At 26.9% G+C, this 27,206-nt stretch overlaps 1 protein-coding gene across 2 annotated transcripts in view; it reads left to right on the top strand.

Annotated features, from left to right (window-relative positions):
• LOC100202466 (ATP-dependent Clp protease proteolytic subunit) overlaps positions 1–27,206 on the top strand; it is a 59,190-nt gene that overhangs the window by 25,011 nt on the left and 6,973 nt on the right. For both annotated transcript variants that reach the window (XM_065818552.1, XM_065818553.1), the window contains exons 5-6: positions 4,382–4,425; positions 9,872–10,015. In XM_065818552.1, coding sequence (XP_065674624.1) covers positions 4,382–4,425; positions 9,872–10,015 — 188 coding nt within the window. The remainder of the gene's footprint in view (positions 1–4,381; positions 4,426–9,871; positions 10,016–27,206) is intronic.

Genomic DNA, 27,206 nt, shown 5'->3' with positions numbered 1-27,206 from the left:
AAAAGTAAAAACCACAATGGGCAGCAATGAAAATGCCCAACATATTTTTCAGATGATTTGCTATATTTTTTGCATTTTTAAATAAATTTTGTTTAATGATTCCTAAAATTTCTTTATAATCTCTTGAGATTGTTTTCAGCATTTAATAAAATTATTCGTTCTCATTTGATAAAATTTCAATTGTTTCATAGTGTTTGTATTTTTTTTACAATTTTCATATTTTTTGTATTTCTTTATAATGATTCCTATTGTTGTAAATAATGTGTCTTGCAAATGTTTTATTTACAACATATATTCTATAAGTAACCAACTTTGTTTAACCAAGTCTATAAAATTTTTGTTGAATAGTATTTAGGTATTTACCTTTGGTTGCCAGGTGTTTGACAAACAGAGTTTTCTTTGTCTTTTTTTTTTTTAATGTTCTTATAGTGTAAATTCAATTAAAAAGTTGATTCATTTTTATAACAATTGATCAATGAAAGAGTTCTGTACAGTTTATGTGCATGCAAATTGATCAATGAAAGAGTTCTGTACAGTTTATGTGCATGCAAATTGATCAATGAAAGAGTTCTGTACAGTTTATGTGCATGCAAATTGATCAATGAAAGAGTTCCGTGCATGCAAATACCTGTGTAAGAGAAAAAGGAAATATTTTAAAACAAAAATATATTATTTTATATTTCTACTGTAAAATTGTAAATAAGAGATTTTAATTTTTTTTTTTAATTATTTTTTTTAAAAGATTTTTTTTCAGTTATTTTCATTATTTAATAAGTTAAAAACATTAATTTAAAAAGTTAAAAAAAAAAGTTTCAGCAAAATTAATTGAATTTATTGCCTAAAATGGCTGAAAAATAAAGATTGACTCCAAGTTTTAGCAGTAAAAGCACTAATTAAGGATCAGGGCTACAGTTGGTGGGAGAGCGGATCAAATCAAAGTTTTTAAACAACAAAAATGAGTAAAATAAAAGATGGTAAAAATTGGTAAAAAAAGATTGACTCAAAGTAAGTTTTTAGTAATAAAAACAGTAATTAAAGAGCTACATTAGGTGAATGAGCAGATTAAATAAAAGTTTTTAAATGTTGAAGTAATGAAGCTCTTCTTCCAGAATGTGTTTTTGCAGCCATCCATTTTCCATTATAGCTTGAGAACTTCAGACTGTCTGCATATTGTAATTCAAATCATGCACCAGGACCAATTCATTGAAATGCTGAGGTCCAGGCTGCTACCCAAAATGGTTTTATGATTCCATAAAGCCATTTGGGGCAATTATTTTTTTGCTTAATCTCAATAGAATCCAAACCAGGAAACTGACTGATATGAATCCTATTGAAAAAAGTCCCATACAGGGAATGCTTATATATTATATTTGTTTATAATATATAAACAGCCATTCAATATTTATTCAAGCATTGTAACATTTTTTAGAAAAATTGTTAAAAAGCATTTGACGTTGCAATTTTTAAAACTCTATTATAATATATATTTAGATTATTATTTTTCAAATATTATTTTATATTGCCTTTCTTCTTATTTTCATATTTAAAAAATTCCTTCGTTACTCTTTTTCTTCTTTGTTAAACTTCTTTTTTATTTGAAAATTTTAAAAATAGCATTGAAATAGCTCCTAGCGAGAGAGTAGGGATGGCAAAAATCCCAGAAATTTTCAATCCTGAGATTTCGGGATTGAAAAAGTTGTCCCTGGGAAATCCCGGTACATCCCGGGATTGAATAGAAAAAAATGCAATTGTAGAAAGAGAAGCATAAGAAGAACTGACGTTTTAAGTACTTATCAAATACTTAAAAGTGATTAATTTAAATAAGATATAAATAATATACTTCATTCATTAATGAACCTAAATAATTTAAATTATAAAACAATACTTTAAAATGATAACACAGTATAAATAAAAATTATAACTAAAAATAATGTGAACATGCATAAATATACATGACTTATATTTGTTTTTGAAAGTACTACTCTAAAAAAATCAAAAGGCCAATCATTTCATTGCTTAATCATATTTGATTTTTTGAACATAAAAACTGAGAATACTTTTTCGGAATTCATACTTGTTGGTCGTATAGATAATAAATAATCATATTTTTTTATGATCTGATCATAAGCTACTACTTTCAAATAACAGTATTTCTTTTTGAATTTTATAAGTTATTTTTAACCTTTATATTTTATGCTCATATTGTTGCCAATCTTTTTTCCATCGCTTCATTTAGTTTGTTCATTTAAATTATTTTGACATTATTCTACTCAAGTCTGCTGCTGTTATTATATTTGCCGTGTATAAACACTTTATCAGGTTTATCATAGTTTTTTTATTTTTGGTACTTGTATTTGGTAGAAAAACTTCTGTAATTTTTTATAAAATAACATGGCCACAAAGATATACTAAGCTCCTTAATGGTGTTCTCCACTCTTAAATTCGGTGACTCACAGCATTATACAATTGTTTTCTGATTTCAGATTGTTGTTCATTTATTTTTGTCAACATAAACTTTTATGTATTGTCAGAAGAAATTAATGTTGCGTCTTGTTGACAAAGTGCTACCACAGTTGCTTTTTTGGGAGTAAATTTTATTTATTTTTAGTATTATATTAGTTTTTTTATTATACTATATATACATTTTTTTATATGTTTAATCAAACAATATATGTACAATTAAGCATATAAAAAATGTATATATAGTATAATATTGCAAATAAGCAATAATGTTTTTGGTTTGCATTTTTGATAAAATACAGAAAGAAAATAAAAAGAAAACTTTTTTCTTTTTATTCTCTTTCTGTATCCCATGAAATTTCAGAGACTAATCCCGGGATCGCCATCCCTACGAGAGAGCAAATAATTATGAGAAAAGACTTTTGTAATTAAAAAAATACTTTGTTTTGATGATTTGACCACAACAAACAATGATGAATAAAAAAGATTTTTAATTATGGGTTGAAAATAAGAAACATCGAAACATATATCTTTATAAATGTTTTTATATTAGTGAAACACTTCAAGTTATTAATTTAATGTAAGGTAAACAATTTACTGATAATGATTTTTGTTTTAAGTATCAATGAAAGTTGTGTATAATTTTTTTTATTCATGTTATATAAATTATATAAAAATGCATTTTTCATAAACAATATTTTTATAAAAATTAGTTTTTTATCTTTTATTTTTTATCTGTCTAAAAAATTTTTTTTTATTAATTTTATAAATAACTACTTAAAGAAGCTCTTTAATCAATTATTTTATTAGAGCGATAAATGGTAAATTAACATTTTTTTGAAATGCATATTTACTATCCTGTAATTGTATTGAAGCTTGTTTTTTTATATATATACATACAGTTCTCGGAATCAAGGTCGGCATTCAGTGATGCCAACCTAACCATGTTTGAGGTCAACAAAAAATCACCAATCTGGTTTCTATGTTTTATGATAAAACCTTTGTGTCAAATGTTTTTGCTGACTTGATGCCGACCTTTATATTTTTTGTACATTTTAAAATGTGTGTGCACATATGAATTATTATGCACATTAGTGCATATTTGAATTATGTTAAAGCATAGTCACAAAAAAGTTAACTCAAAATAAGTTAACATAGTTAGCATAAAATAAAGTTAACAAAATGTATATATATATATATATATATATATATATATATATATATATATATATATATATATATATATATATATATATATATAAATAATATATATTTATTTAAATAATCCATATTTATATAAATAATGTATATATATATATATATATATATATATATATTTATATATAAATAATATATATGTATATATATTTATTGTTAAGACTTCAGTCTAGGCACTCTTCATGTTAATTGCATATCACCTTTTTTTCGTATTCATTGCATATTTTTTTCATGTTCATTAATCTTAAGTTTGATTACATTTATTTTTCTATTATTCGGGGAACCTTCTAAAGAATTCGCAAATGTTGTTTGCATTTTATCCAGAACTGTTTTTTGTTGCTTACTTAAAAATATGAACAAAATAACAGTTTAAAATATTAAGGAGGCAAGTGCATTGTTTTAAAAATCAATTATAAAGGTTTATTTTCTATTATGAAATATGTAAATATTTATATATATAAAATAAATATTTTGTATTTTTTGAAGAGACATGTATAAAAGGAGCAATATGTTGTATGTTTTACATAAAAAATACAATAATTTGTGAGTTATAAAAGAGATAATTTATTATTTATAATAATATAGTTTGTAAATTATAAAGGAGAAATAAATTAAAATTATTGTATTTTTTATGTATGTTTCGTAAGAGGTGAATTTCTTTGATTTTTTTTATAAATATGTATCTTTATTTTATAATAAACAGGTGGTGTTGTGACTGCAGGTTTGGCAATATATGATACAATGCAGGTAAATATTTTATTTTTATATCAGTTCATATCTTTCGACCTTGTTTTTTATCATAGTATCATAGTATTTTAGTATTTTAGTTTTTTCAACCTATAATGCTATAAGTTTTTGTTCTTTTTTAAAAAAATTAAAAGTCTAAAAGTTTTGTAATAAAAAAAGATAAAATTTATTTTCTTTATTCATTAATTAAAAAATTTATCAATTCATTGGTTATTATTATTTACACTATAGTATTCATATATATTTTTAAATATTATATATATATATACATATATATATATATATATATATACATATATATATACATATATAAATGTACATATATATATATATATATATATATATATATATATATATATATATATATATATATATATATATATATATATATATATATATATATATATATATATATTATATATATATATATATATATATGTATATCAAGGACTACTATACGGAAGGACGCGCAAAGTCGATTTCCTGACTCCGCTAGCAAAGGCCATTCAATATTTCTCACTAAACTCTTATTTAACTAAATTTGGCCGAAGTAGCGTTTTTTATAAAATCAATTTACTGAAATATTATTAAAATAATTTTGCGTTATTGTTGATAAAAAATTAATAACAAATTAAAAACTTATTTAAAAAAGCATAAAAGATCAATATAAAAAAATTCTTCTATGAAAAAATGTAAACATTATATTCTCTAGAGACTTTTTAACAAAGTGAAAACTTTAAAAAAAAAAAACATGAATTTAATATAATAAACTTCTTAAAAAAAGAAACAACAAAATATTATATATATATCATAATGACATTATTCAGCTAGGCGTGCCTTCTTAATTGATGTCTTATAAAGACATGCATTTTTCGTTTGGTCTTTATCCAAATTCTGCATTCAATGCAGGAGAACAATTGCCAAACGCCTGAAAAGGCTTTTTGAAGATAAACCTAAATCATAGTATGTGTCCTATACAGAAAGAATGTTTATAAGTCTTTTTCTACAACATGCTCTGTGTTTTTTTCCTTTTACAAAGCATAAACCAATTTTAACTAGCTGATAGGTACACTCATGTGGGAGTGGCAAATATCCCATTGAAACTTCCTCAATAAAGTCTTTAGCTTCATTTGTTAGTTTAGGTTCATCATCTGGATAAACTAGTTCACCTTCACATTTTTTCTCAAGCCACCCTGCCACATAGGCAGCAGAGTTCTCTTCAGTTTCAGAAAGACTCACATCATAAATGCATGTTTCAATTGAGGTTGCATCTTCAATACTAATTGGACCCTCGCATATGTGACCTTTTCTATTGGGTTGCCCTACTTCCATCGATTCTAAAAATGATGCAGCAAATCAAGCTAAACGCTTTTTAAAAGCAGAGAAAACATCACCAGCTGCCATAAAAGCATTTGCCCCTGTTGATTGTCTATAAACAGAAAATTCTCCTTCTATTCTGTCACTTTGTAGCTCACGAAGCAAAACATAATCAAAACCAACTGAAAACAAATGCTTGCAGATAGCTATCAACCCTTCAGTGGTTTGCACAAGGGCTTTTTTGGTATCATGGGTAACACAATGAGCTTGTTTAGGTCCATGTCCTGACTTTATACATTTAAATATGTCTACAAACAATTGAAGATTATTTGAATCTTTATCTTGCACAGATCGGTTGTGATCAATGTTCCACCAGTTGTGATCAATGTTCCACCAATCTAAAATATTTTGAATAAAAGAGGAGGTTTCATAAGCTCCTTTTAGTTTTAGGGCAGCTACTTTCTCATTAAATACTCTTAAAACATGTTGCACATTCTGTAGTTGAAGTCTCGAAGGATAAACAGCGGCATAGGATAAAGGAACTGATTATAAAATGTTCTCTTTCTCATATTGATACAGACCTTTCACATCTGAAAATGAAGCTATGGTTTTATTATCTAAAGATATCTTTTGACACTTTTCAGAAATCCAGTTATTTCGTAAGCATTTAAGTAGATGAACTGTGTCAAACAAAAGAAACCAAACACAATGATCGTCTAATGGATGAATGGCCTGATAGTCAGTAATTCTGTTAAATATTTTGCAGTATTGCTGATTGATTTTATGATTATCAGTTACAGATCCTAAAACTATTCCACCGTGTTTTTCAATTATAATAGCAGCTTCTTTCACAACAATGAACTGATACAATGATGTTAGTTTGTGAACAGGAGTAACAGAAATCAATAAACTAGGTCTGCCATGTAAGCATTTCATCATAACACATAGCATAGAGGTTGCTTTGGATTCTGGATCATTTTTTGCCATCCCATTTAAAACTCCACATGAATAAGCAACTGTTGGTCTAATCTTTACCTTGTCAACTATCAAAATAACATTTTTCTGCTAATTGTTCTTTACTTTTTCAAATGTTTTTTGTAAAATCTGATCAATGTTAGTGGCAGAAATTATAGACTGCAGCTTTCTTTTACTTGGAAGGACTAAAAAATCACGAAGTTGATGGTAGTTGCAGTTATAAAAAGACTCGATTGCAAAGCAATAATCAGCTATAGAGAAACTTTTGTTACGCAAGAGTCTAAGTTGTCTTGTAATGAAATTCAATTTCTTTTGCTTAATATCATCATCTAATTGAAATTCATTTTCTGAAAGAGTATTTGACACCTTTTCAATAACATCATTAACATGGAGTTTATAATTATGAACTGAATTAATTGCTTTGAAAAATTGTGAGTAGAAGATTAAGCCATTGTTTGGATTCAATATATTACCTAATGAAACACTAGTTCCATGTTTAAAAGCAGAAAAAGTTAGTGGTGAACACAAGGTACACTTATCATAAACAATTATTGTCATAAAACTCTCTTTGAAACTCTCTTTATCCTCTTGTCGAGATAATACTACATTTTCATTTTTTTTGTGTAATTCGGTGTCAGGATAAAAATCAGAAAACGAATTTATTCCATCTTTTTTGATGAAATACTTCAATTGCTGATCCTCAGGGTTAGATTAGCGAAGCACAGGCTTTGGTGTTGGTAAACAAGAAAAAGGAACATTAAAAATACTTGGTGCACATGCTGGTCGAGTATAGCCACCAGGCACTTTTATCATTTCTGTATTTTCAGGCCAATGTTTTTCACATATAAAGAATTTAGATGGCTCCATAATAAAATTTTTACGTGAAGGAAGCACGTTAATCCATCTCTGTTTCTCAACTTCATCTTTAGGTAATTTAAAAACGAGACACTTCGTAAATTTATTATAATTCCCTTTACAATTTACAACGCCACATTTGTTTACCATAATAAAAGCAAAATATTTTCAAAAATTATTACTGGAATGTAAAAGAACACTACAACTTTGATAAAAATAATGGCCTTCGCTAGCGGAGTCAGGAAATCGACTTTGCGCGTCCTTCTGTATAGTAGTCCTTGATATATATATATATATATATATATATATATATATATATATATATATATATATATATATATATATATATGTATATATATATATATATATATATATATATATATATATATATATATATGTATATATATATATATATATATATGTATATATATATATATATATATATATATATATATATATATATATATATATATATGTATGTGTGTGTGTATATATATATATATATTATATACTTGCTTATATAAGTAAGTATATTATATATTTATTTTATATGCAAAAGATTTAAGAAAAAAATTAGTAACTAATGTACTCAGAGCGAGATGCATCTAACAGTAACTTCAAATTTAGTCTTATTGAATTTATTCATTTACTTTCCACTTTGTTTTGTTAAAAAACAAATTGTACTATCCTGTATTAATCTGGCTAAGAGGCATCCATAAAGTATGTACACAGTAAAACCACTGATTTTGGACCCTTTTTTCTTGCATAATTTGTTACAAAATTAACTCCCTTCCCTAACGCATAAATTTTTCAAAACATTGACATTTTTGTTAGGCAATTAATAATTTAATCTATCAGTTTAGTGCCGTCAAAACATAACATGATAGAGGATTTTGAGTTGATCTTAAATTAATTGCTGTTACAAAGCCTAATGAAATGATTGGTTTCTATTAAAATAGCTATTTTTTATAACTATCATTATTGTGATTTTCATTAAAATAGCTATTTTTTATAACTATCATTATTGTGATTTTTAAAGAAAAATATTGAAGCTTTAAAACTGCTTTTAAATTCAAGAAACTAAAAACATTCCTAAAACTTTTTTTAAAGAAAATAACTTTTAAGATTTTTAGGGAAGAAAACAGAAAAAGTTAAAAGTTTTAAGATTATCTGCTGATACTATAACCCTTAGTCAATGCATGTACTTTTCACTTTGTAGTAACAGTTAGTTGATATGTATGTTTGTTTTGCTTCCCCAATCTCTAATGATCTTAGTGTACTTCAAAAAAATTATTACATTATTATTAAAATTAAATTATTAATAAATTTTAATAATTATTAAGTTTAAATTAATAAAATAATAACTTGTTACAACATATAAATAGAAATGATAAAAACCAAGTTGCATAATTAAAAAAAATAGTTTTCATAAAAAGTTTTTATTTAACATATTTTTTTTTTATTTGGAACAATTATTTGGAACAATTCTTGTTTTCTCTTTTTTCTCTTTATGATTTAAAAGGTAATATAAGAAAAGTGACATGCCCTTGGTTTAAAAGGTAATTTAAGACAGAAAGGTGACAGAAAGAATAATGTACAATGATCACACTGGTTTTGTTTGTAGAAATTGTTGGCAGTTTTTTTATATTTATAGTTTTTCAACTTATGCTTTTTTTAATGTGTTAGATTTCTTGTGTGTAATATGTTTAATATTGTATGCACCATTTTAACACTTCGTTTAATTGTGTGCACTATGTTTAATATTGTGCACACAATGTGTTTAAAATAAAAACTTTATTTTTTGCAAAACTCTAGTCTTAGTAACATAAAATTCTTTTTTTTTTTTAACATTTAAAATCTTGACAGTATTATTTATTTGTTGAAAAAATAGATTTTCACAAATATTATTGCATTATGCCTTTCAATTGGTTGTTACCAAAACAAAAATGTTTGAGATAAGTATATTTAAAAATATAAGAGATCTTAAGTGATTATTTTTATAATGAGATAAGTCAAATTTGTATAGTAGTTAAACTTTTATATATAAACTCAGAAAAAAATAAATGTTTAGAAAATGAATAAGACCAAGTAATGAAAAAGTTCTAATTAGTTATCAACTAACGCATTTTAATAACTTAAAAATCAGCTTATTAAAAATTCCTCAAAATCTGCTTATTTAGATAAAAAGACATTAATGGTGTAATAAAAGTTTATTTTTCATGATTAGTTTGAATATTTAATTAAAATTAAAACTTCCACATTTTTTGTTTATTGAACACTTATTGCAACTTAATTTTAGTTTATTGAACCACCTATTGCAACTTGGTGTGTAGGACAAGCATGTAGTATGGGTTCGCTTTTACTTGCTAGTGGATCAAAAGGATTGCGTCATGCTCTTCCACATTCAAGAATAATGTTACACCAACCTCATGGTGGAGTCCAGGTTTTAAATTATGTCTTTTTAAACAGTTCTTAGTAATACAGTTTAAAAATGTTTATACATAGTATATTAAATTTATGCATAGTATCTTAAAGTATTATAAAAATAATTTTTTAATAATAGTTTTTTTTTTTGTTTTATTATATATTTTTTATAAAATCAGGAGAAACAAAAACACTTATTACAACTATACATATACAAGTATTATAATATAAATATTTTAGTAAAAAATATTCTGTTGCATAGAACTCTTTAGGTTTTGAATTGAAGTGGTATAATTAGGCTATTGTTTAGCAATTGAAACAAATAATAATCTTTTGGCAATAAGTTAGGTAAATGAGGCAACACTTCCCAGCCAAGCTCCAATAATTTTAATTCCAGGCATTGTCATATAGGAAGTATACTTTGTCAAGCTCCAGGCATCCAGAGTTCATCTTAAAAATTGATGAGTTGGGCACAGAAGGTTTCTGTTATTATTGTTGTGTTCAGTGAAAGGAGTACGCAATGTTGCGCATATCTACCAAATTTAAACAAAAAAATTTTAAGGTAATAAGTTAACTTTCCAGCTTTAGCCACATGGGCTTCCTGGTGTGGTTAAGATAGAGAATCCACTTCTTATCTCCGGTTATGACATGGTCATAACCAGTCCAAAAAATGTTTTGTGCTACTGAGTTATACAGAAGTTATAAGGCAGGAATTTAAATTGGTCTGGTAGGCTGTTTTATGACTTATATATACCCAAATCATGGAAACTTCTACAAGCTTTCAGAACTTTCTAGGAATTTTTCTACTGTATTTACTATTGTATATATAGTAAACAAATTGTTACCTTTATAGCTACCTACATTTATAGCATACCTACCTTTATAGCATTTGGCATTTTCAATAAGAGGGAAAATAAAAAGAATAATACTATAAGAAAAGATTTTAAAAATGAAAAAAATTAAGACCTGAAAGTTTTTTTAGTTGTTTTTAATTTTTTATCACATCAGGGATTATCTTTTTCCTTATGTTTCCAGAATTCCGGATATTTTTCTCAGCTTTTAGTATCCAAAAGGGTTTTCCATACATATAAGTTTAGGTATATATTTTTGTAAAATACAGGGTGCGTCAGCTATTTTAGAACATTGCGTAATGTCATCATTTATTTATGTTACATTTATTATTTTTATTTTTTACAGATAATTAAAAATGACAGATAAACTAACACAAGAAATGAAAAGACATGCTGTAATTGTAGCATAAAAGGCAGAGCATAGTGATTTACAAATTGCATACTTTCTTAAAGTCGCCCGATCTTTTGTTCTTAAAGTTCGCAAGGAGTTAAAAGAAAATGATGGTGATTGTAATCAAACTGCTCAACATAAAAAGTACGAGCAATTGTCTAACACGACTAAAACACCTGAATTTATTCATCAAGTTCAGAATATGGTTGACAAGAGCCCCCAAAAGTCAATGAGGTCCATCGCAAAAGACCTGGGTGTTTCAGAAACATTTTGCTGAGCAAGGCATGCTTTGTTTTTTTTTCAGATGAGAAAAACTTTGATCAAGATCAAAAAGTAAACAGAAGAAATGACAGATAGCTGTGTGATGACCCTTGCAAAGTTCCAACAGTCACACAAAATTTCCTGCAATTGTTATGGTTTTGGGGGTTGTTAGCAACAAAGGACATGTGATGCCACCACACTTCTTTCTGCAAGGACCAAGAGTCACTTCTGCTGCTTTCATTAAAGTCTTGGGTACTGTTGTTAAGCCTTGGAAGAAATGGAAGGTCCTTTATTTTTCAACAAAACTCTGCACCAGCACATAAGGCTCAAAACACTCAGGAATGGAACGGGCCATTTTTATGATCACATCACTTTTATGATCAACTTGTGGCCTCCAAACTCTCCAGACCTGAATCCATTTGATTACTATGTGTGGGGCGTTGTTGAGAGAGATGGTAATAAACATCCCCATAGATTCCCAATCCTCAAACAACACCAAAGAATCTCTGAAAGAATTCATTGCCCAAGTAATGGATAACATAGATGAGGGCCATCTCAAGCATGCTTGCAGTCGGTTTAGGTCTTGAATCGAAGCTGTTATTGAAGTAGAGGGGTATTTCATTGAATGAAATTATTAAACAATAGTTTATCTTATATTATTTATATAGTTGATTTTGATTAAAAATATTTTCTGTTTGACTTTTTATCATTTATAAAAAATTAAAAATATGTTCTCAAATAGCTGAGGCACCCTGTATTTTTTTTTTAAGCTTTTTCACTAATCAATTATACAAAAATTAAGAAAAATTTGAAAAAAGAAATTGAAACAACTCAGATAAAAGCAAAACTAAGAAGAAAGTAAGAAAATATTCAGGATTTTTTCGGGCTATTTTACCCAAACAATATTCAGGATTTTTAAAATATGACCTGGATGATTTGATTTCAGCAAAAATAAATATTATCAAGAGTGTATATATATATATATATATATATATATATATATATATATATATATATATATATATATATATATATATATATATATATATATATATATATATATATATATATATATATATATATATATATATATAATTTTTTTGTCCAAGAGAAGAAACCCTAATTATAAGTCACAAAAAAAATTAACAAAATATCTATTTTTTACAATATTTTAATAGTAAATAGATATAAAAATAAACTTAAGTCTAAAAATTAGTCTCTGCAAGTACTTAAAACAAGATTTAACACACAGATCATTGTGATGTCACAATCAATACACATAAATCTAGTGTCAGCTCGAATTAATTAATGTTAACACTACATATATCATATTTTCTTAATGAGTTTTTTTGATTGGATTTTGGACTTGTGGTATTAATGATAAAACATATTGCTCATTGTTTCATTGGGTTAGCATTAATGGAAAATTAATGGTAACATAATTTGTAAATATAACCCCTGGTGACGAAAATTTGTCACAATCTTTAAGAAGCTAAAACTTATTGAATTTTTAGTTATCCAGTCTTACTTTTTTAGTTGTTTTGTTTATAAAGTGTTAGTTATCTTTTGCTGCATGTGTCCCAGAATTACGACCAATAGAAGAGATCATGTCAATCCTTAAATGCTACATGTATGAAAACAGTTAAGAAGCTGAAAATGAAGATCAGTTGCAATAAAAAAATCCATTCTTGTTTAAAAAAAGTTGATAAAAATCTTGGTCAAGGCATGTGTAAACATGTATACAAAAAAAGTTGACGCACTACGTTGTAATGGTGAGAAAGCATTATTTCAGTCATGAAAGTAAAAAACTAAAGGATTTTTTTAAAAATTTTTTGTTCATTAAAACTTTATGTTGTACTATTACTGCTTCTGTTTATTTTGTGCCGAATTTTTGTCACCAGGGGTTATTATCGATATACTTTAATAAAATGAAACTGATGTTTTTTTAAACTTTTTATATATACTGTAAGCATCTTACTATTTTTTTAGACTTTTTTATCTTCTGAAATGTATGTGGTTAACATTTAATCACCTTTATCAACATCACCCATGTTTTTGTTATATAAATCAACATAGCAAGTATCATCTTTGCTTTAACAAATCTAGTTAATACTGTGATACTAATGATGATAAAAAGTATAATACAAATATTTACACACCGTGCTTGTACTTTTTTTAGATTGAACCTCTCATCTTGTTTTTCTTTCCAGTTTGCAGATTTTCCAGATCTTTTTTCAATGTACAAGTCAGTTTTATTTACTAAAAGATTGTGACTATTTTCAACAACATGTACCAATCATCAACAATAACCTTTAAATTGTACAATTAACACAATAATAAATTTAAAAGATTATTGTATAAGTGCATGACTATGTATTTTATGTGTAGTTATATCTGATTCATTATCTGATTTAATTAAGATTCTGGGTTCAAATCCACCTCTTGAAGTACTGTAATCTACTTTTCAGCCCAGCAGCCTTGTTTAACTAGATTTGTGTTTCAGAGTTTAGTATTGAGAGACAGTTGTAAATAAAATCAGATTAAAAAAAAAGGACCTTGACTGTAGTGACTCTGGAGCCACGACAGTCTCGAGCCTTGGTGAGATGTTTTTAATATTAAAAAAAAAACTTAAACAAGTCGCCTTTCTTATAACTCAAACAATCCTTCCTTTTTACTTTATGTCAATAATTAAAGTGTTTTTCTCATCGGTAAACATCTTTTTTGAAACATAAAATTGGAAATTCTTTGTTTTTAGTTGAATTTAGTAGATAGTTAATAATTGAATGTTTATTTTGAATAAATAATAAATAATGATTAAAAAGTTAATGAATTGTGAGTGAAAATTGAGTTCACACAAAATACAGACCATTTTGAGGCATATCAGATTTTGATTTCAACTAGAAATTTAATTGCATCTTATTTTTGTAATAATACATCGTTTTTTTTTTAAATGTGTATGAAGGAAGCTTGTCCAGCCACCTGCTGTTTTTATAATTTTTGTACACTTCTTACACTTATTCTTTTTTCATCTATGAGATTGTTTATTTGAATTTTTTCATCTATGAGATTGTTTATTTGAATTTTTTCATCTATGAGATTGTTTATTTGAATTTTTTCATCTATGAGATTGTTTATTTGAATTTTTTCATCTATGAGAATGTTTATTTGAATTTACAAATATGTGACTGATTTATAGTTAAAGTGATTAGACTGATTGATTTAAATATTTAATATTTAAACTAACTGTATTTCAATGTTAAAAGTTAATTTTAAAACTTACCAAAGCTGTGCAAGGTAATTATTTCAAATGAAGGTTACAAATATTGTTTAAAATAATGATTAAGAAAACATTTAATTAGTATTTAACTACTGGTGTTATCTACTATGGTTATATGTTATGGTGGTCTTCTATAGCATATTTATGTAAGCATTTGCTCACTTTTTTTGCTTATCTAAATCGATATGGCTTTTTAAAAAAAAAAAAAAAGAATGAAAAGATTGCTGCCTGATTGCGGGTAAGGCTATTTGTCTGTCGATGTGTGTGTGTGTATATATATGCGTATATATATATATATATATATATATATATATATATATATATATATATATATATATACATACTCACACACACACGCACACACATTAGTGCTCAAAAGTTTAGCATACAGCAGAATTAAATTTACTTTTGTTTCATACATATTATTTTTTCAGTTTCAAAGCTTTAAAAAAAACTTTTCTTCTAATTATCGTTAATTAATTATCACAATTAATTAGCCTGATGAAATAAGACTGAAAATTAAAAAAAACTTGCTTAGGTACATTCCTTTGTTTTAGGTACATACATTAACCCGTATTTTAAGCTTTACATAAAGGTGCTTCTAAGTTAAGCACGCTAGCTCTCCTCAAAGCTTTTAAAGAGAGCTTTTATAAGCTTATTGCGGAAAAAGTTGCATTATAGTAAATTAAATTCTCCTTTTTAATAAAATATTATAACAAAATATATTTTTTAATAAAATAAAAATATAAACAAATATTTATAAATAATATAAACAAATAATTTTTTAATAAAATATATTTAAAGTAATATGTAGTATTTTTAAACAGTTAAAAAGATCTTAAATCAGAACCAACTTCAATCTTAAACAGTTATCAGAACCAACTTCAATCTTAAACAGTTATCAGAACCAACTTCAATCTTAAAAAGTTATCAGAACCAACTTCAATCTTAAAAAGTTATCAGAACCAACTTCAATCTTAAAAAGTTATCAGAACCAACTTCAATCTTAAAAAGTTATCAGAACCAACTTCAATCTTAAAAAGTTATCAGAACCAACTTCAATCTTAAACAGTTATCAGAACCAACTTCAATCTTAAAAAGTTATCAGAACCAACTTCAATCTTAAAAAGTTATCAGAACCAACTTCAATCTTAAAAAGTTATCAGAACCAACTTCAATCTTAAAAAGTTATCAGAACCAACTTCAATCTTAAAAAGTTATCAGAACCAACTTCAATCTTAAAAAGTTATCAGAACCAACTTCAATCTTAAAAAGTTATCAGAACCAACTTAAATCTTAAACAGTTATCAGAACCAACTTAAATCTTAAAAATTTATCAGAACCAACTTCAATCTTAAAAAGTTATCAGAACCAACTTCAATCTTAAAAAGTTATCAGAACCAACTTCAATCTTAAAAAGTTATCAGAACCAACTTCAATCTTAAACAGTTATCAGAACCAACTTCAATCTTAAAAAGTTATCAGAACCAACTTCAATCTTAAAAAGTTATCAGAACCAACTTCAATCTTAAAAAGTTATCAGAACCAACTTCAATCTTAAAAAGTTATCAGAACCAACTTCAATCTTAAACAGTTATCAGAACCAACTTCAATCTTAAACAGTTATCAGAACCAACTTCAATCTTAAACAGTTATCAGAACCAACTTCATTCTTAAACAGTTATCAGAACCAACTTCAATCTTAAACAGTTATCATAACCAACTTCAATCTTAAACAGTTATCAGAACCAACTTCAATCTTAAACAGTTATCAGAACCAACTTCAATCTCAAACAGTTATCAGAACCAACTTCAATCTTAAACAGTTATCAGAACCAACTTCAATCTTAAACAGTTATCAGAACCAACTTCAATCTTAAACAGTTATCAGAACCAACTTCATTCTTAAACAGTTATCAGAACCAACTTCAATCTTAAACAGTTATCAGAACCAACTTCATTCTTAAACAGTTATCAGAACCAACTTCAATCTTAAACAGTTATCAGAACCAACTTCATTCTTAAACAGTTATCAGAACCAACTTCAATCTTAAACAGTTATCAGAACCAACTTCAATCTTAAACAGTTATCAGAACCAACTTCAATCTTAAACAGTTATCAGAACCAACTTCAATCTTAAACAGTTATCAGAACCAACTTCAATCTTAAACAGTTATCAGAACCAACTTCATTCTTAAACAGTTATCAGAACCAACTTCAATCTTAAACAGTTATCAGAACCAACTTCATTCTTAAACAGTTATCAGAACCAACTTCAATCTTAAACAGTTATCAGAACCAACTTCAATCTTAAACAGTTATCAGAACCAACTTCAATCTTAATAAGTTATCAGAACCAACTTCAATCTTAAACAGTTATCAGAACCAACTTCAATCTTAAACAGTTATCAGAACCAACTTCAATCTTAAACAGTTATCAGAACCAACTTCATTCTTAAACAGTTATCAGAACCAACTTCATTCTTAAACAGTTATCAGAACCAACTTCAATCTTAAACAGTTATCAGAACCAACTTCAATCTTAAACAGTTATCAGAACCAACTTCAATCTTAAACAGTTATCAGAACCAACTTCAATCTTAAACAGTTATCAGAACCAACTTCAATCTTAAACAGTTATCAGAACCAACTTCAATCTTAAAAAGTTATCAGAACCAACTTCAATCTTAAACAGTTATCAGAACCAACTTCAATCTTAAAAAGTTATCAGAACCAACTTCAATCTTAAAAAGTTATCAGAACCAACTTCAATCTTAAAAAGTTATCAGAACCAACTTCAATCTTAAAAAGTTATCAGAACCAACTTCAATCTTAAACAGTTATCAGAACCAACTTCAATCTTAAACAGTTATCAGAACCAACTTCAATCTTAAACAGTTATCAGAACCAACTTCATTCTTAAACAGTTATCAGAACCAACTTCAATCTTAAACAGTTATCATAACCAACTTCAATCTTAAACAGTTATCAGAACCAACTTCAATCTTAAACAGTTATCAGAACCAACTTCAATCTCAAACAGTTATCAGAACCAACTTCAATCTTAAACAGTTATCAGAACCAACTTCAATCTTAAAAAGTTATCAGAACCAACTTCAATCTTAAAAAGTTATCAGAACCAACTTCATTCTTAAACAGTTATCAGAACCAACTTCAATCTTAAACAGTTATCAGAACCAACTTCAATCTTAAACAGTTATCAGAACCAACTTCAATCTTAAACAGTTATCAGAACCAACTTCAATCTTAAACAGTTATCAGAACCAACTTCAATCTTAAACAGTTATCAGAACCAACTTCAATCTTAAACAGTTATCAGAACCAACTTCAATCTTAAACAGTTATCAGAACCAACTTCAATCTTAAACAGTTATCAGAACCAACTTCAATCTTAAACAGTTATCAGAACCAACTTCAATCTTAAACAGTTATCAGAACCAACTTCATTCTTAAACAGTTATCAGAACCAACTTCAATCTTAAACAGTTATCAGAACCAACTTCATTCTTAAACAGTTATCAGAACCAACTTCAATCTTAAACAGTTATCAGAACCAACTTCATTCTTAAACAGTTATCAGAACCAACTTCAATCTTAAACAGTTATCAGAACCAACTTCATTCTTAAACAGTTATCAGAACCAACTTCAATCTTAAACAGTTATCAGAACCAACTTCAATCTTAAACAGTTATCAGAACCAACTTCAATCTTAAACAGTTATCAGAACCAACTTCAATCTTAAACAGTTATCAGAACCAACTTCAATCTTAAACAGTTATCAGAACCAACTTCATTCTTAAACAGTTATCAGAACCAACTTCAATCTTAAACAGTTATCAGAACCAACTTCATTCTTAAACAGTTATCAGAACCAACTTCAATCTTAAACAGTTATCAGAACCAACTTCAATCTTAAACAGTTATCAGAACCAACTTCAATCTTAATAAGTTATCAGAACCAACTTCAATCTTAAACAGTTATCAGAACCAACTTCAATCTTAAACAGTTATCAGAACCAACTTCAATCTTAAACAGTTATCAGAACCAACTTCATTCTTAAACAGTTATCAGAACCAACTTCATTCTTAAACAGTTATCAGAACCAACTTCAATCTTAAACAGTTATCAGAACCAACTTCAATCTTAAACAGTTATCAGAACCAACTTCAATCTTAAACAGTTATCAGAACCAACTTCAATCTTAAACAGTTATCAGAACCAACTTCAATCTTAAACAGTTATCAGAACCAACTTCAATCTTAAACAGTTATCAGAACCAACTTCAATCTTAAACAGTTATCAGAACCAACTTCAATCTTAAACAGTTATCAGAACCAACTTCAATCTTAAAAAGTTATCAGAACCAACTTCAATTTTAAAAAGTTATCAGAACCAACTTCAATCTTAAACAGTTATCAGAACCAACTTAAATCTTAAAAAGTTATCAGAACCAACTTCAATCTTAAACAGTTATCAGAACCAACTTCAATCTTAAACAGTTATCAGAACCAACTTCAATCTTAAACAGTTATCAGAACCAACTTCAATCTTAAACAGTTATCAGAACCAACTTCAATCTTAAACAGTTATCAGAACCAACTTCAATCTTAAACAGTTATCAGAACCAACTTCAATCTTAAACAGTTATCAGAACCAACTTCAATCTTAAACAGTTATCAGAACCAACTTCATTCTTAAACAGTTATCAGAACCAACTTCAATCTTAAACAGTTATCAGAACCAACTTCATTCTTAAACAGTTATCAGAACCAACTTCAATCTTAAACAGTTATCAGAACCAACTTCATTCTTAAACAGTTATCAGAACCAACTTCAATCTTAAACAGTTATCAGAACCAACTTCATTCTTAAACAGTTATCAGAACCAACTTCAATCTTAAACAGTTATCAGAACCAACTTCAATCTTAAACAGTTATCAGAACCAACTTCAATCTTAAACAGTTATCAGAACCAACTTCAATCTTAAACAGTTATCAGAACCAACTTCAGTCTTAAACACATCTTATTAGAACACTAATAGTCCGCATCTTATTAGAACACTAATAGACCACATCTTATTAGAAGGAGATGTTTAATGGTTTGACAGGTGAATATTATTGTCATAAACTTTTCGATTCTATAAGAAGAAGATTTTCATTATGCATAATCAATAAAGGTTGTCACATTCCATATTAAAGTTTTGCCTAAAAACAACTTAAAAGCTAAGTGTGCTAAACTTATGAGCAGCTTTTTTTTTCTTATTTTATATATGATTATTTTCTTCCAAAAAACTTAATGTTTTTTTTTTCCCCTCTTAACAGTGAACTTTGTATATGTATTTAGTTTGTATTTAGTATATAAATATAATATATAAAGTTGTAAAATCCAGTTCCTGATGTTGTTAATAAAATTGTTGTTATATGGATGAACAGCAGCACTCTTACTAAATCTTCTACTTTATGTTTTATGTTGTGAAAAATGCAATTCAGTAGAGGTTGAACCTTGTACTTGTAGTTTACCATTTCCAAGCTATCTGATCATGCTCTGCAAGTTATTCAATGGGCAGAAAAAAGTTTAAATAAAAAATCTAAGACAAAATGACACAGATAGTATTTCAAAGACAAAATGCACGTGCATGTATATAGAAATAATATATATGAAAAACAAAAACATACTGCAAGCAAAAGTATTATCTCTCTCTTTATATATATATATATATATATATATATATATATATATATATATATATATATATATATATATATATATATATATATATATATATATATATATATATACATAATATATATATATATATATATATATATACATAAATACACACACACTATAATGTGTAACTATAGTTAATGACAGCGGGGTAACTAGAGGGAGCACAACCTTGCAAGGTGTGGGTCCCAAAGCTCAGGGGTTTAGGGATATTTACAAATCTTACTCATATTATTCACATTTTTCAAATTTTTAATATGAGTAAAACCCAACAACCCAGCTGGCATTTAGTCCTAAAAAGTCGTCTTTTAAATGTTCAAAAAACGCTTTTTAGGACTAAATGCCAGCTGGGAAAATGGTCCTCAGTAATTAATTATTTTTTATCTGTAAAGTTTTAAAATTTTTTTAAAAAATTCGAAAAGAGAAAAACCAACTAAAGCTCTAGAAATTAAGGAATAAAATATTAAACTTATTTATTATTATTTTTTGTGGCTGGATAGCTCAGTTGGTTAGAGCATCAAACAAAAAGTTAAAACCCGCACCTGTTGTATGATACGGGTTCAAATCCTGCCGCCGCCAACTCTGCGCTTAAGTAGTACTTCTGTACGCAAAAATGTTGGTCAATAACGGACGCTACTTTGGATTAGTCTTAATTACTATTTGTGGCTGTTCCTATGCTAAGCCAACAATATCTTCAGATAAAAACATTGTATAGAAAAATATAGCATGAAAACTTAAATAAATAAAATTAAAAAAATAAAAAATAAACTTGAATTTGTTTTTATTTGCATAGTTCTGTATCACATGTTAACAAATGAAAAATATGCTTCAAAAACTAAAAGAAAAAGAAAAAAAAGTCCTTAAATCTAAAGGAAGAGGCTGCATTATTAGGATATTCAAAATTCAAATTATAAGATTTTAGATCAATTGCGATTTATTTAAATTAGAAGTAAGTGTAAACTTACTGCAAATAGTAAAAATTTCTATTTGGTGTAAGTGGTAAATAAAACTAATTTCAAAGTTTAAGAAGCAATCTAAATACAAAACACATTAATGAATATTATAAGTGATAGACTAAGTATCAAATCTTTTAATTATTTGTAACCTCAAAACTCAATAAAATTGTCTGAAGATTTATGAATCAGCTGAATTTATTAAACAGAAGATAGTTGATAATAATATGTTGAAAGATAATTGAATCAGTTGAATTTATTAAACAGAAGTAACCAGACGGTTTAAAAAAATTTTCTAACCCAATTAATTAATGTAATCATATTTAAAATTACAAAAACAACTAGAATAAAAGATTAAACCAACATACTGCTTATCAAAGAAAAGATCTAACAATTTATCTTACATATCTTACAATTTTATGGAGTGCGGTTTTTCAGGTGTAAACACAGAATGCAATATTGCTGTTTTTACATCTGAATTGATGACAATACCTGTTACAGTTGCTAGTGCAGAAAGATCCTTCAGCAAATTAAAGTCAATCAAAACATATTTATTAAATTGCATGTCTCAGGAACATCTCAAACACTGTGCAGTTTTGGCAATAGAGAATGAAAAAGCACAAACATTAGAATTAGATATAATAATTGAGGAATTTGAGAATAAGAAGTCAATAAAAATTCATATTGAAGATAGTTGAATAAGTAAAAAAAAAAATTTTCTGATAGCATTCTAAGAATTACTACTGAAGATAGAATAGCTAATGAAAAATTTTCTGACAGCATTCTAAGAATTACTACTGAAGATAGAATAGCTAATGAAAAATTTTCTGATAGCATTCTAAGAATTACTACTGAAGATAGAATAGCTAATGAAAAATTTTCTGATAGCATTCTAAGAATTACTACTGAAGATAGAATAGCTAATGAAAAATTTTCTGATAGCATTCTAAGAATTACTACTGAAGATAGAATAGCTAATGAAAAATTTTCTGATAGCATTCTAAGAATTACTACTGAAGATAGAATAGCTAATGAAAAATTTTCTGATAGCATTCTAAGAATTACTACTGAAGATAGAATAGCTAATGAAAAATTTTCTGATAGCATTCTAAGAATTACTACTGAAGATAGAAAAATGAAAAATGTATAGTATAAAATGTATAGTAAAAATTTATACCCTATATAAATATTTGATCTTCCATTTTAATAAAATTTATACCCTATATAAATATTTGATCTTCCATTTTAATAAAATTTATACCCTATATAAATATTTGATCTTCCATTTTAATAAAATTTATACCCTATATAAATATTTGATCTTCCATTTTAATAAAATTCAAATAAAATTCTATTTTGATTTGTCAATTCATTCTTTGTTTGCTATTTGAAGTTTGCATATCAGAGTATTTTGCTACAATGGTAAAGAACCGAAGCAGTGATAAAGTTCTTAGTTTTGGAAGGTAAAAAATAAGTATATAATAATAATCTGAATAAATATATAGAATAATAATTCTGTTGCTGATATATTTATTATATATTTTTATATAAATAAAAATATAAAATAAATATATCAGCAACAGAAATTCATAAAAAAATGGTAAAAAGGTTAAAGAAATTTTGCCTCTATGAAAACTGTGTACCTGTGGGTTTTAAAGTTTAAATGTAGACATATAAGCATTGAAGATATAGTGGACGTCTATAAAGTGTGACAACACCAAATATAATTGAGCAAGTCTAGGATTTTTTTTTTAAGATCCAAATTTGACTAAGCATGAAAGTGCTGATACTATAGCATGAAAATTGCTGATACCATAGCATGAAATTGCTGATACCATAGCATGAAATTGCTGATAGGCATCTCAGATGAACGAGTACTCCATATTTTACACGAAGGATAACTGAATAACAGAATGAAAAAGCTGAACTCAATAACAGAATGAAAAAGTTTTCCCTCCTTGGGAAAAGCCCTGCCTTTGGTCATTACAGAATTCACAAAAAGACAAAAAATGATGTTTAAAAGCTGAGAATCTTTCTAAACTCAACAGACTTAAGAGCCATTGTTGAGCCATTGAAAACAATTTTGAAGAGAAAAAATATTGAATATCACCAATTTTGAATTAAAACATTTTGGTCTAAATATTTGTTGTTCAGCCACGGCAGTACTTTAAAAATCGAACAAATTTTAGTCAATTTGCTTATTTTGCATTATGTCATACTTTAAGAAGCTGTAATTGGAATATTATTTATTTTAAAATGTTTTGTCAACTTATTTATAACCACCAAATAAAATATTTAATTGAAACCATGTTCACAATAATGTAGATTGCCATATTAAAAAAAAATTATGATTTTAACTCTAGAAAAATCAATTTGAACAAAGATAAAAGTTTGATTTTCTTTATAATATATACATATATTTATATAATAAATACTTTACATCATATAAAAACTAGTATGTTAGTGGTAGAATCAAAAATATTCTACTTATTTCCTACGAAGAACTTATTAAAGAAAGTTATTAAAGATAACATTAGCTTTATCATAGTCACAGATGCAGTGAAATTTGATCTTGGTTGAATAGGTGGCGCATTTTGACATAAAATTTGATCTTTGTAGTTAGGGACTTGCTCTGTTACTAGTCATTTGAAACAGTTTTTGTCACCTGCTGCTATGTATTCCATGCACAAAACACATGCTATTCTCATCAATTTGAACAGTGAAACAAATTATTAAATTGAATAACTACATTTGAATAAAACAATGTTTAAATGTTGTATTTCTGAAAACACCAAATAAAAAAATTTACCTTTGTAACTTCATCTGAGTACAATATGCTATTATGTTCCACAGTCGCACAACTGTCTCTCTTATATGCAGCGAACTCATCGATAATAAAATGCCCCTAAATAAACAAATACACTGATAAAAGAAACAATTCACTGATACTAAAAGGTATTAATGAATTCACAGAAATAAAAAAAAAAGCAAATATTAAAATCAGTTTTCTCAGAGTTCTCTGTTGTTGTCATTTAACTATGTCTTATCTAACTATGTATAATAATAGTTATATTTATATAACTATTATTTTTAACATTTTTACCATTGTAGTTATCATAATTGTCTTTGTTATTCAGTTCTTCTTTGTCAATTAGCTGATTGCTTGCTGTTTCTACCTGTTTTTTCAATGATCCTTCTTTATACTTTTTGGCCTCTCGAAAACAAAGATTTAATCTGATGCAAAGTAACATATTGTTAGGGATCTAAATCTTTACAAAGTAACTTCTCTACCTGGTCTGGGCTCATTTTCATACCTGTCTGTTGACCTTCCATGAAGTATTTATACAGCAAGGAACTTTGAGAATAAAACATGATAGTTCACATGCAGTTTTGAGAGTTGCATGAGATTTAGTATGTCTCTTGATATCGGCAAATGCAGTTTTGAAAATGATTTCATTTTTGATGCAAACGGCTTTTTAACTTTATCCATTGACAATGTTATCTGCAAACAGAGGTGGATACCACCTAGCATGTGCGTGTCAAATTTAATCCTGTCAATAAATGATGCACTACAACCACTCTCTTGGCAGAAAATTAGTTTGCATAGCTGTCTGTCTTCTCTTGCTTTGGCTTTTTTAAATTTTTCTCGTTTATTAAACATTTATCTGTTGGACTATATGGAAGAATGATTTGATAGTCAGATACAAATGGAATGCAACTATATAGTTGATCGACACCTTGCCTAATATCAAAGTCTCTCCACAATTTCATATGTTTGGCAAAATACTGTATTGAATGATAAAATGACATTCTTGATAGCTTCACCTGATAACGATGTTTTATGACCATTAATTCTTAATTCTTTCTTACCAATAATAATCAGGAAAAGAAAATGCGATAGCAGACAAAGTTTACTTATTTGCAATGTGTTTATTTTCTTTGTTATTCTTCTAGCTAAGTGTTTTGATGAACATGAGCTCCTAAAACAATTACTCACTATTCAACGCAGGGCCAAAGTACTGTAATTAGCAATTTATTTTTAATTAGTTTCCTTAATAACAATACACAAAGGAAACGTTTTTTTTTTTGAAGCCAATCAAATATATATTAACATGGATCTCATCAGTTTTTGTCGAAGCAATTATCAAGTAAATTTGGGGTCCAATTTTAGATAATGCCAAGGATGTTGAATTAAGGGTAATTAATTTATAAAAAAGTTTCCTCAATAATATCTAGAGTAAAAATACATATAAAATATACTTCTTTGTAAGCAATCAAAAACATGATGTCCTTAATATGTATCTTTAGGAAATTTGATGATTTTTCGATATTGTTAGCTATTCTAATATAATATTTATTCTAATATAAATAAATTGTTCTATAAATTTATTATCTATAATATTATAAAAATTCTATAAAATAATTATTATTCTAATATAAAATAAATTATTCATTTTTCAAATTGATTTTTCTAGAGGCCAAAATAATTATAATAAATATTTCATCGCTGAACAACAAATATTTAGACGAAAATAATGTGAATTTGTCATTGCATCTACTCGATTTTTCCATTAGAAAAATCATTCTAGCAAACAAAAAGTCTTTTGAATTTCTAAATAAAATTTATCTAACGGGACTGTATTCAATGTTTCCCTAACTGTGTGTTTCATCCAGAAGTTTATGACATTGTCAATTTCAATCTCTAAAACCAAAAGATCTTTCAACAAGAGATTATCAATGACAATCTTTGTTCAATAATAGGCAGGAGCAAATCTGATACTTAATGATCATTTCCACTAACTCAGATTTAACCGTAGCGTGTCTTATCAATAGGTTATTTCAAACTTTGTCACTAAGAAGGCTCAAAAAAAGATGTTACTACTGTAACATCAGTGTGATTTTAGATTTTCTATATAACAAAATTAACAAAAATAAGTATACAAACTTGTTTGCTATTTATTATTTTTAGACTTGCAGTATTTTTTTATTTTTATTTTGAATGTTGAATATCAGGCCAGAGCCGGTATCAAAACTCTGATATCTTGGTTCTTAGGCAGAACTTCTTACCATTGCACCATGGCTACACAATGATAGGTCATCCATTAAACTTTTGGACCCGAGCATCATTTTTAAGAACATTGAGCACTCTATTTGTAGAATGCACTAAAATAATTTTTATATATATGTAAGTTGATTTCAACAAAAAGGCAGCATGTAACTATTTTTAAATATATTTTGATTTAATAATATGTTAACAATATTTCACTGATCTATTATGGTCAGTGTCATCAGGTAATAATAAAAGATTTAGCCAATCAAAGTTACCACGGCATGTTATAGAATGTTCCGTGGCTCCTAAACTCAACCATTTTTGATTTTTACAAGCTCTTTGGTGTTCTGCACTTCTTGAAATGATTTTCTTTTTTGTGTCTCACCAATATATATATATATATTCCTGCATAAGCATTTATGTTGGTAAACTCCCAGATTTGAGTTTGGAGGTAGTTTTGTTTTGTTGTTGCATAATATGTTATTTAAATTGGGAGCCGTAGTAAATATAACTCTGATGTTTTTTTTTCTAAATTCTCTTAGAGTTTTGGGCCAATAATAGGTATATAAGGTAGTTTAACAAACTGTTTATCTAATTGATTAGATGTAGTATTTATGAAATGGGGTCTAAATAGTTTTTGGTTATTTTAATAACATTACTTTTGTTATAGCCATT

The sequence above is a fragment of the Hydra vulgaris genome, chromosome 14 (genome assembly GCF_038396675.1).
Source record: "Hydra vulgaris chromosome 14, alternate assembly HydraT2T_AEP".
In the NCBI taxonomy this organism is placed as follows: Eukaryota; Metazoa; Cnidaria; class Hydrozoa; order Anthoathecata; family Hydridae; genus Hydra; species Hydra vulgaris.
This window is presented reverse-complemented; position numbering and strand designations above follow the sequence as displayed.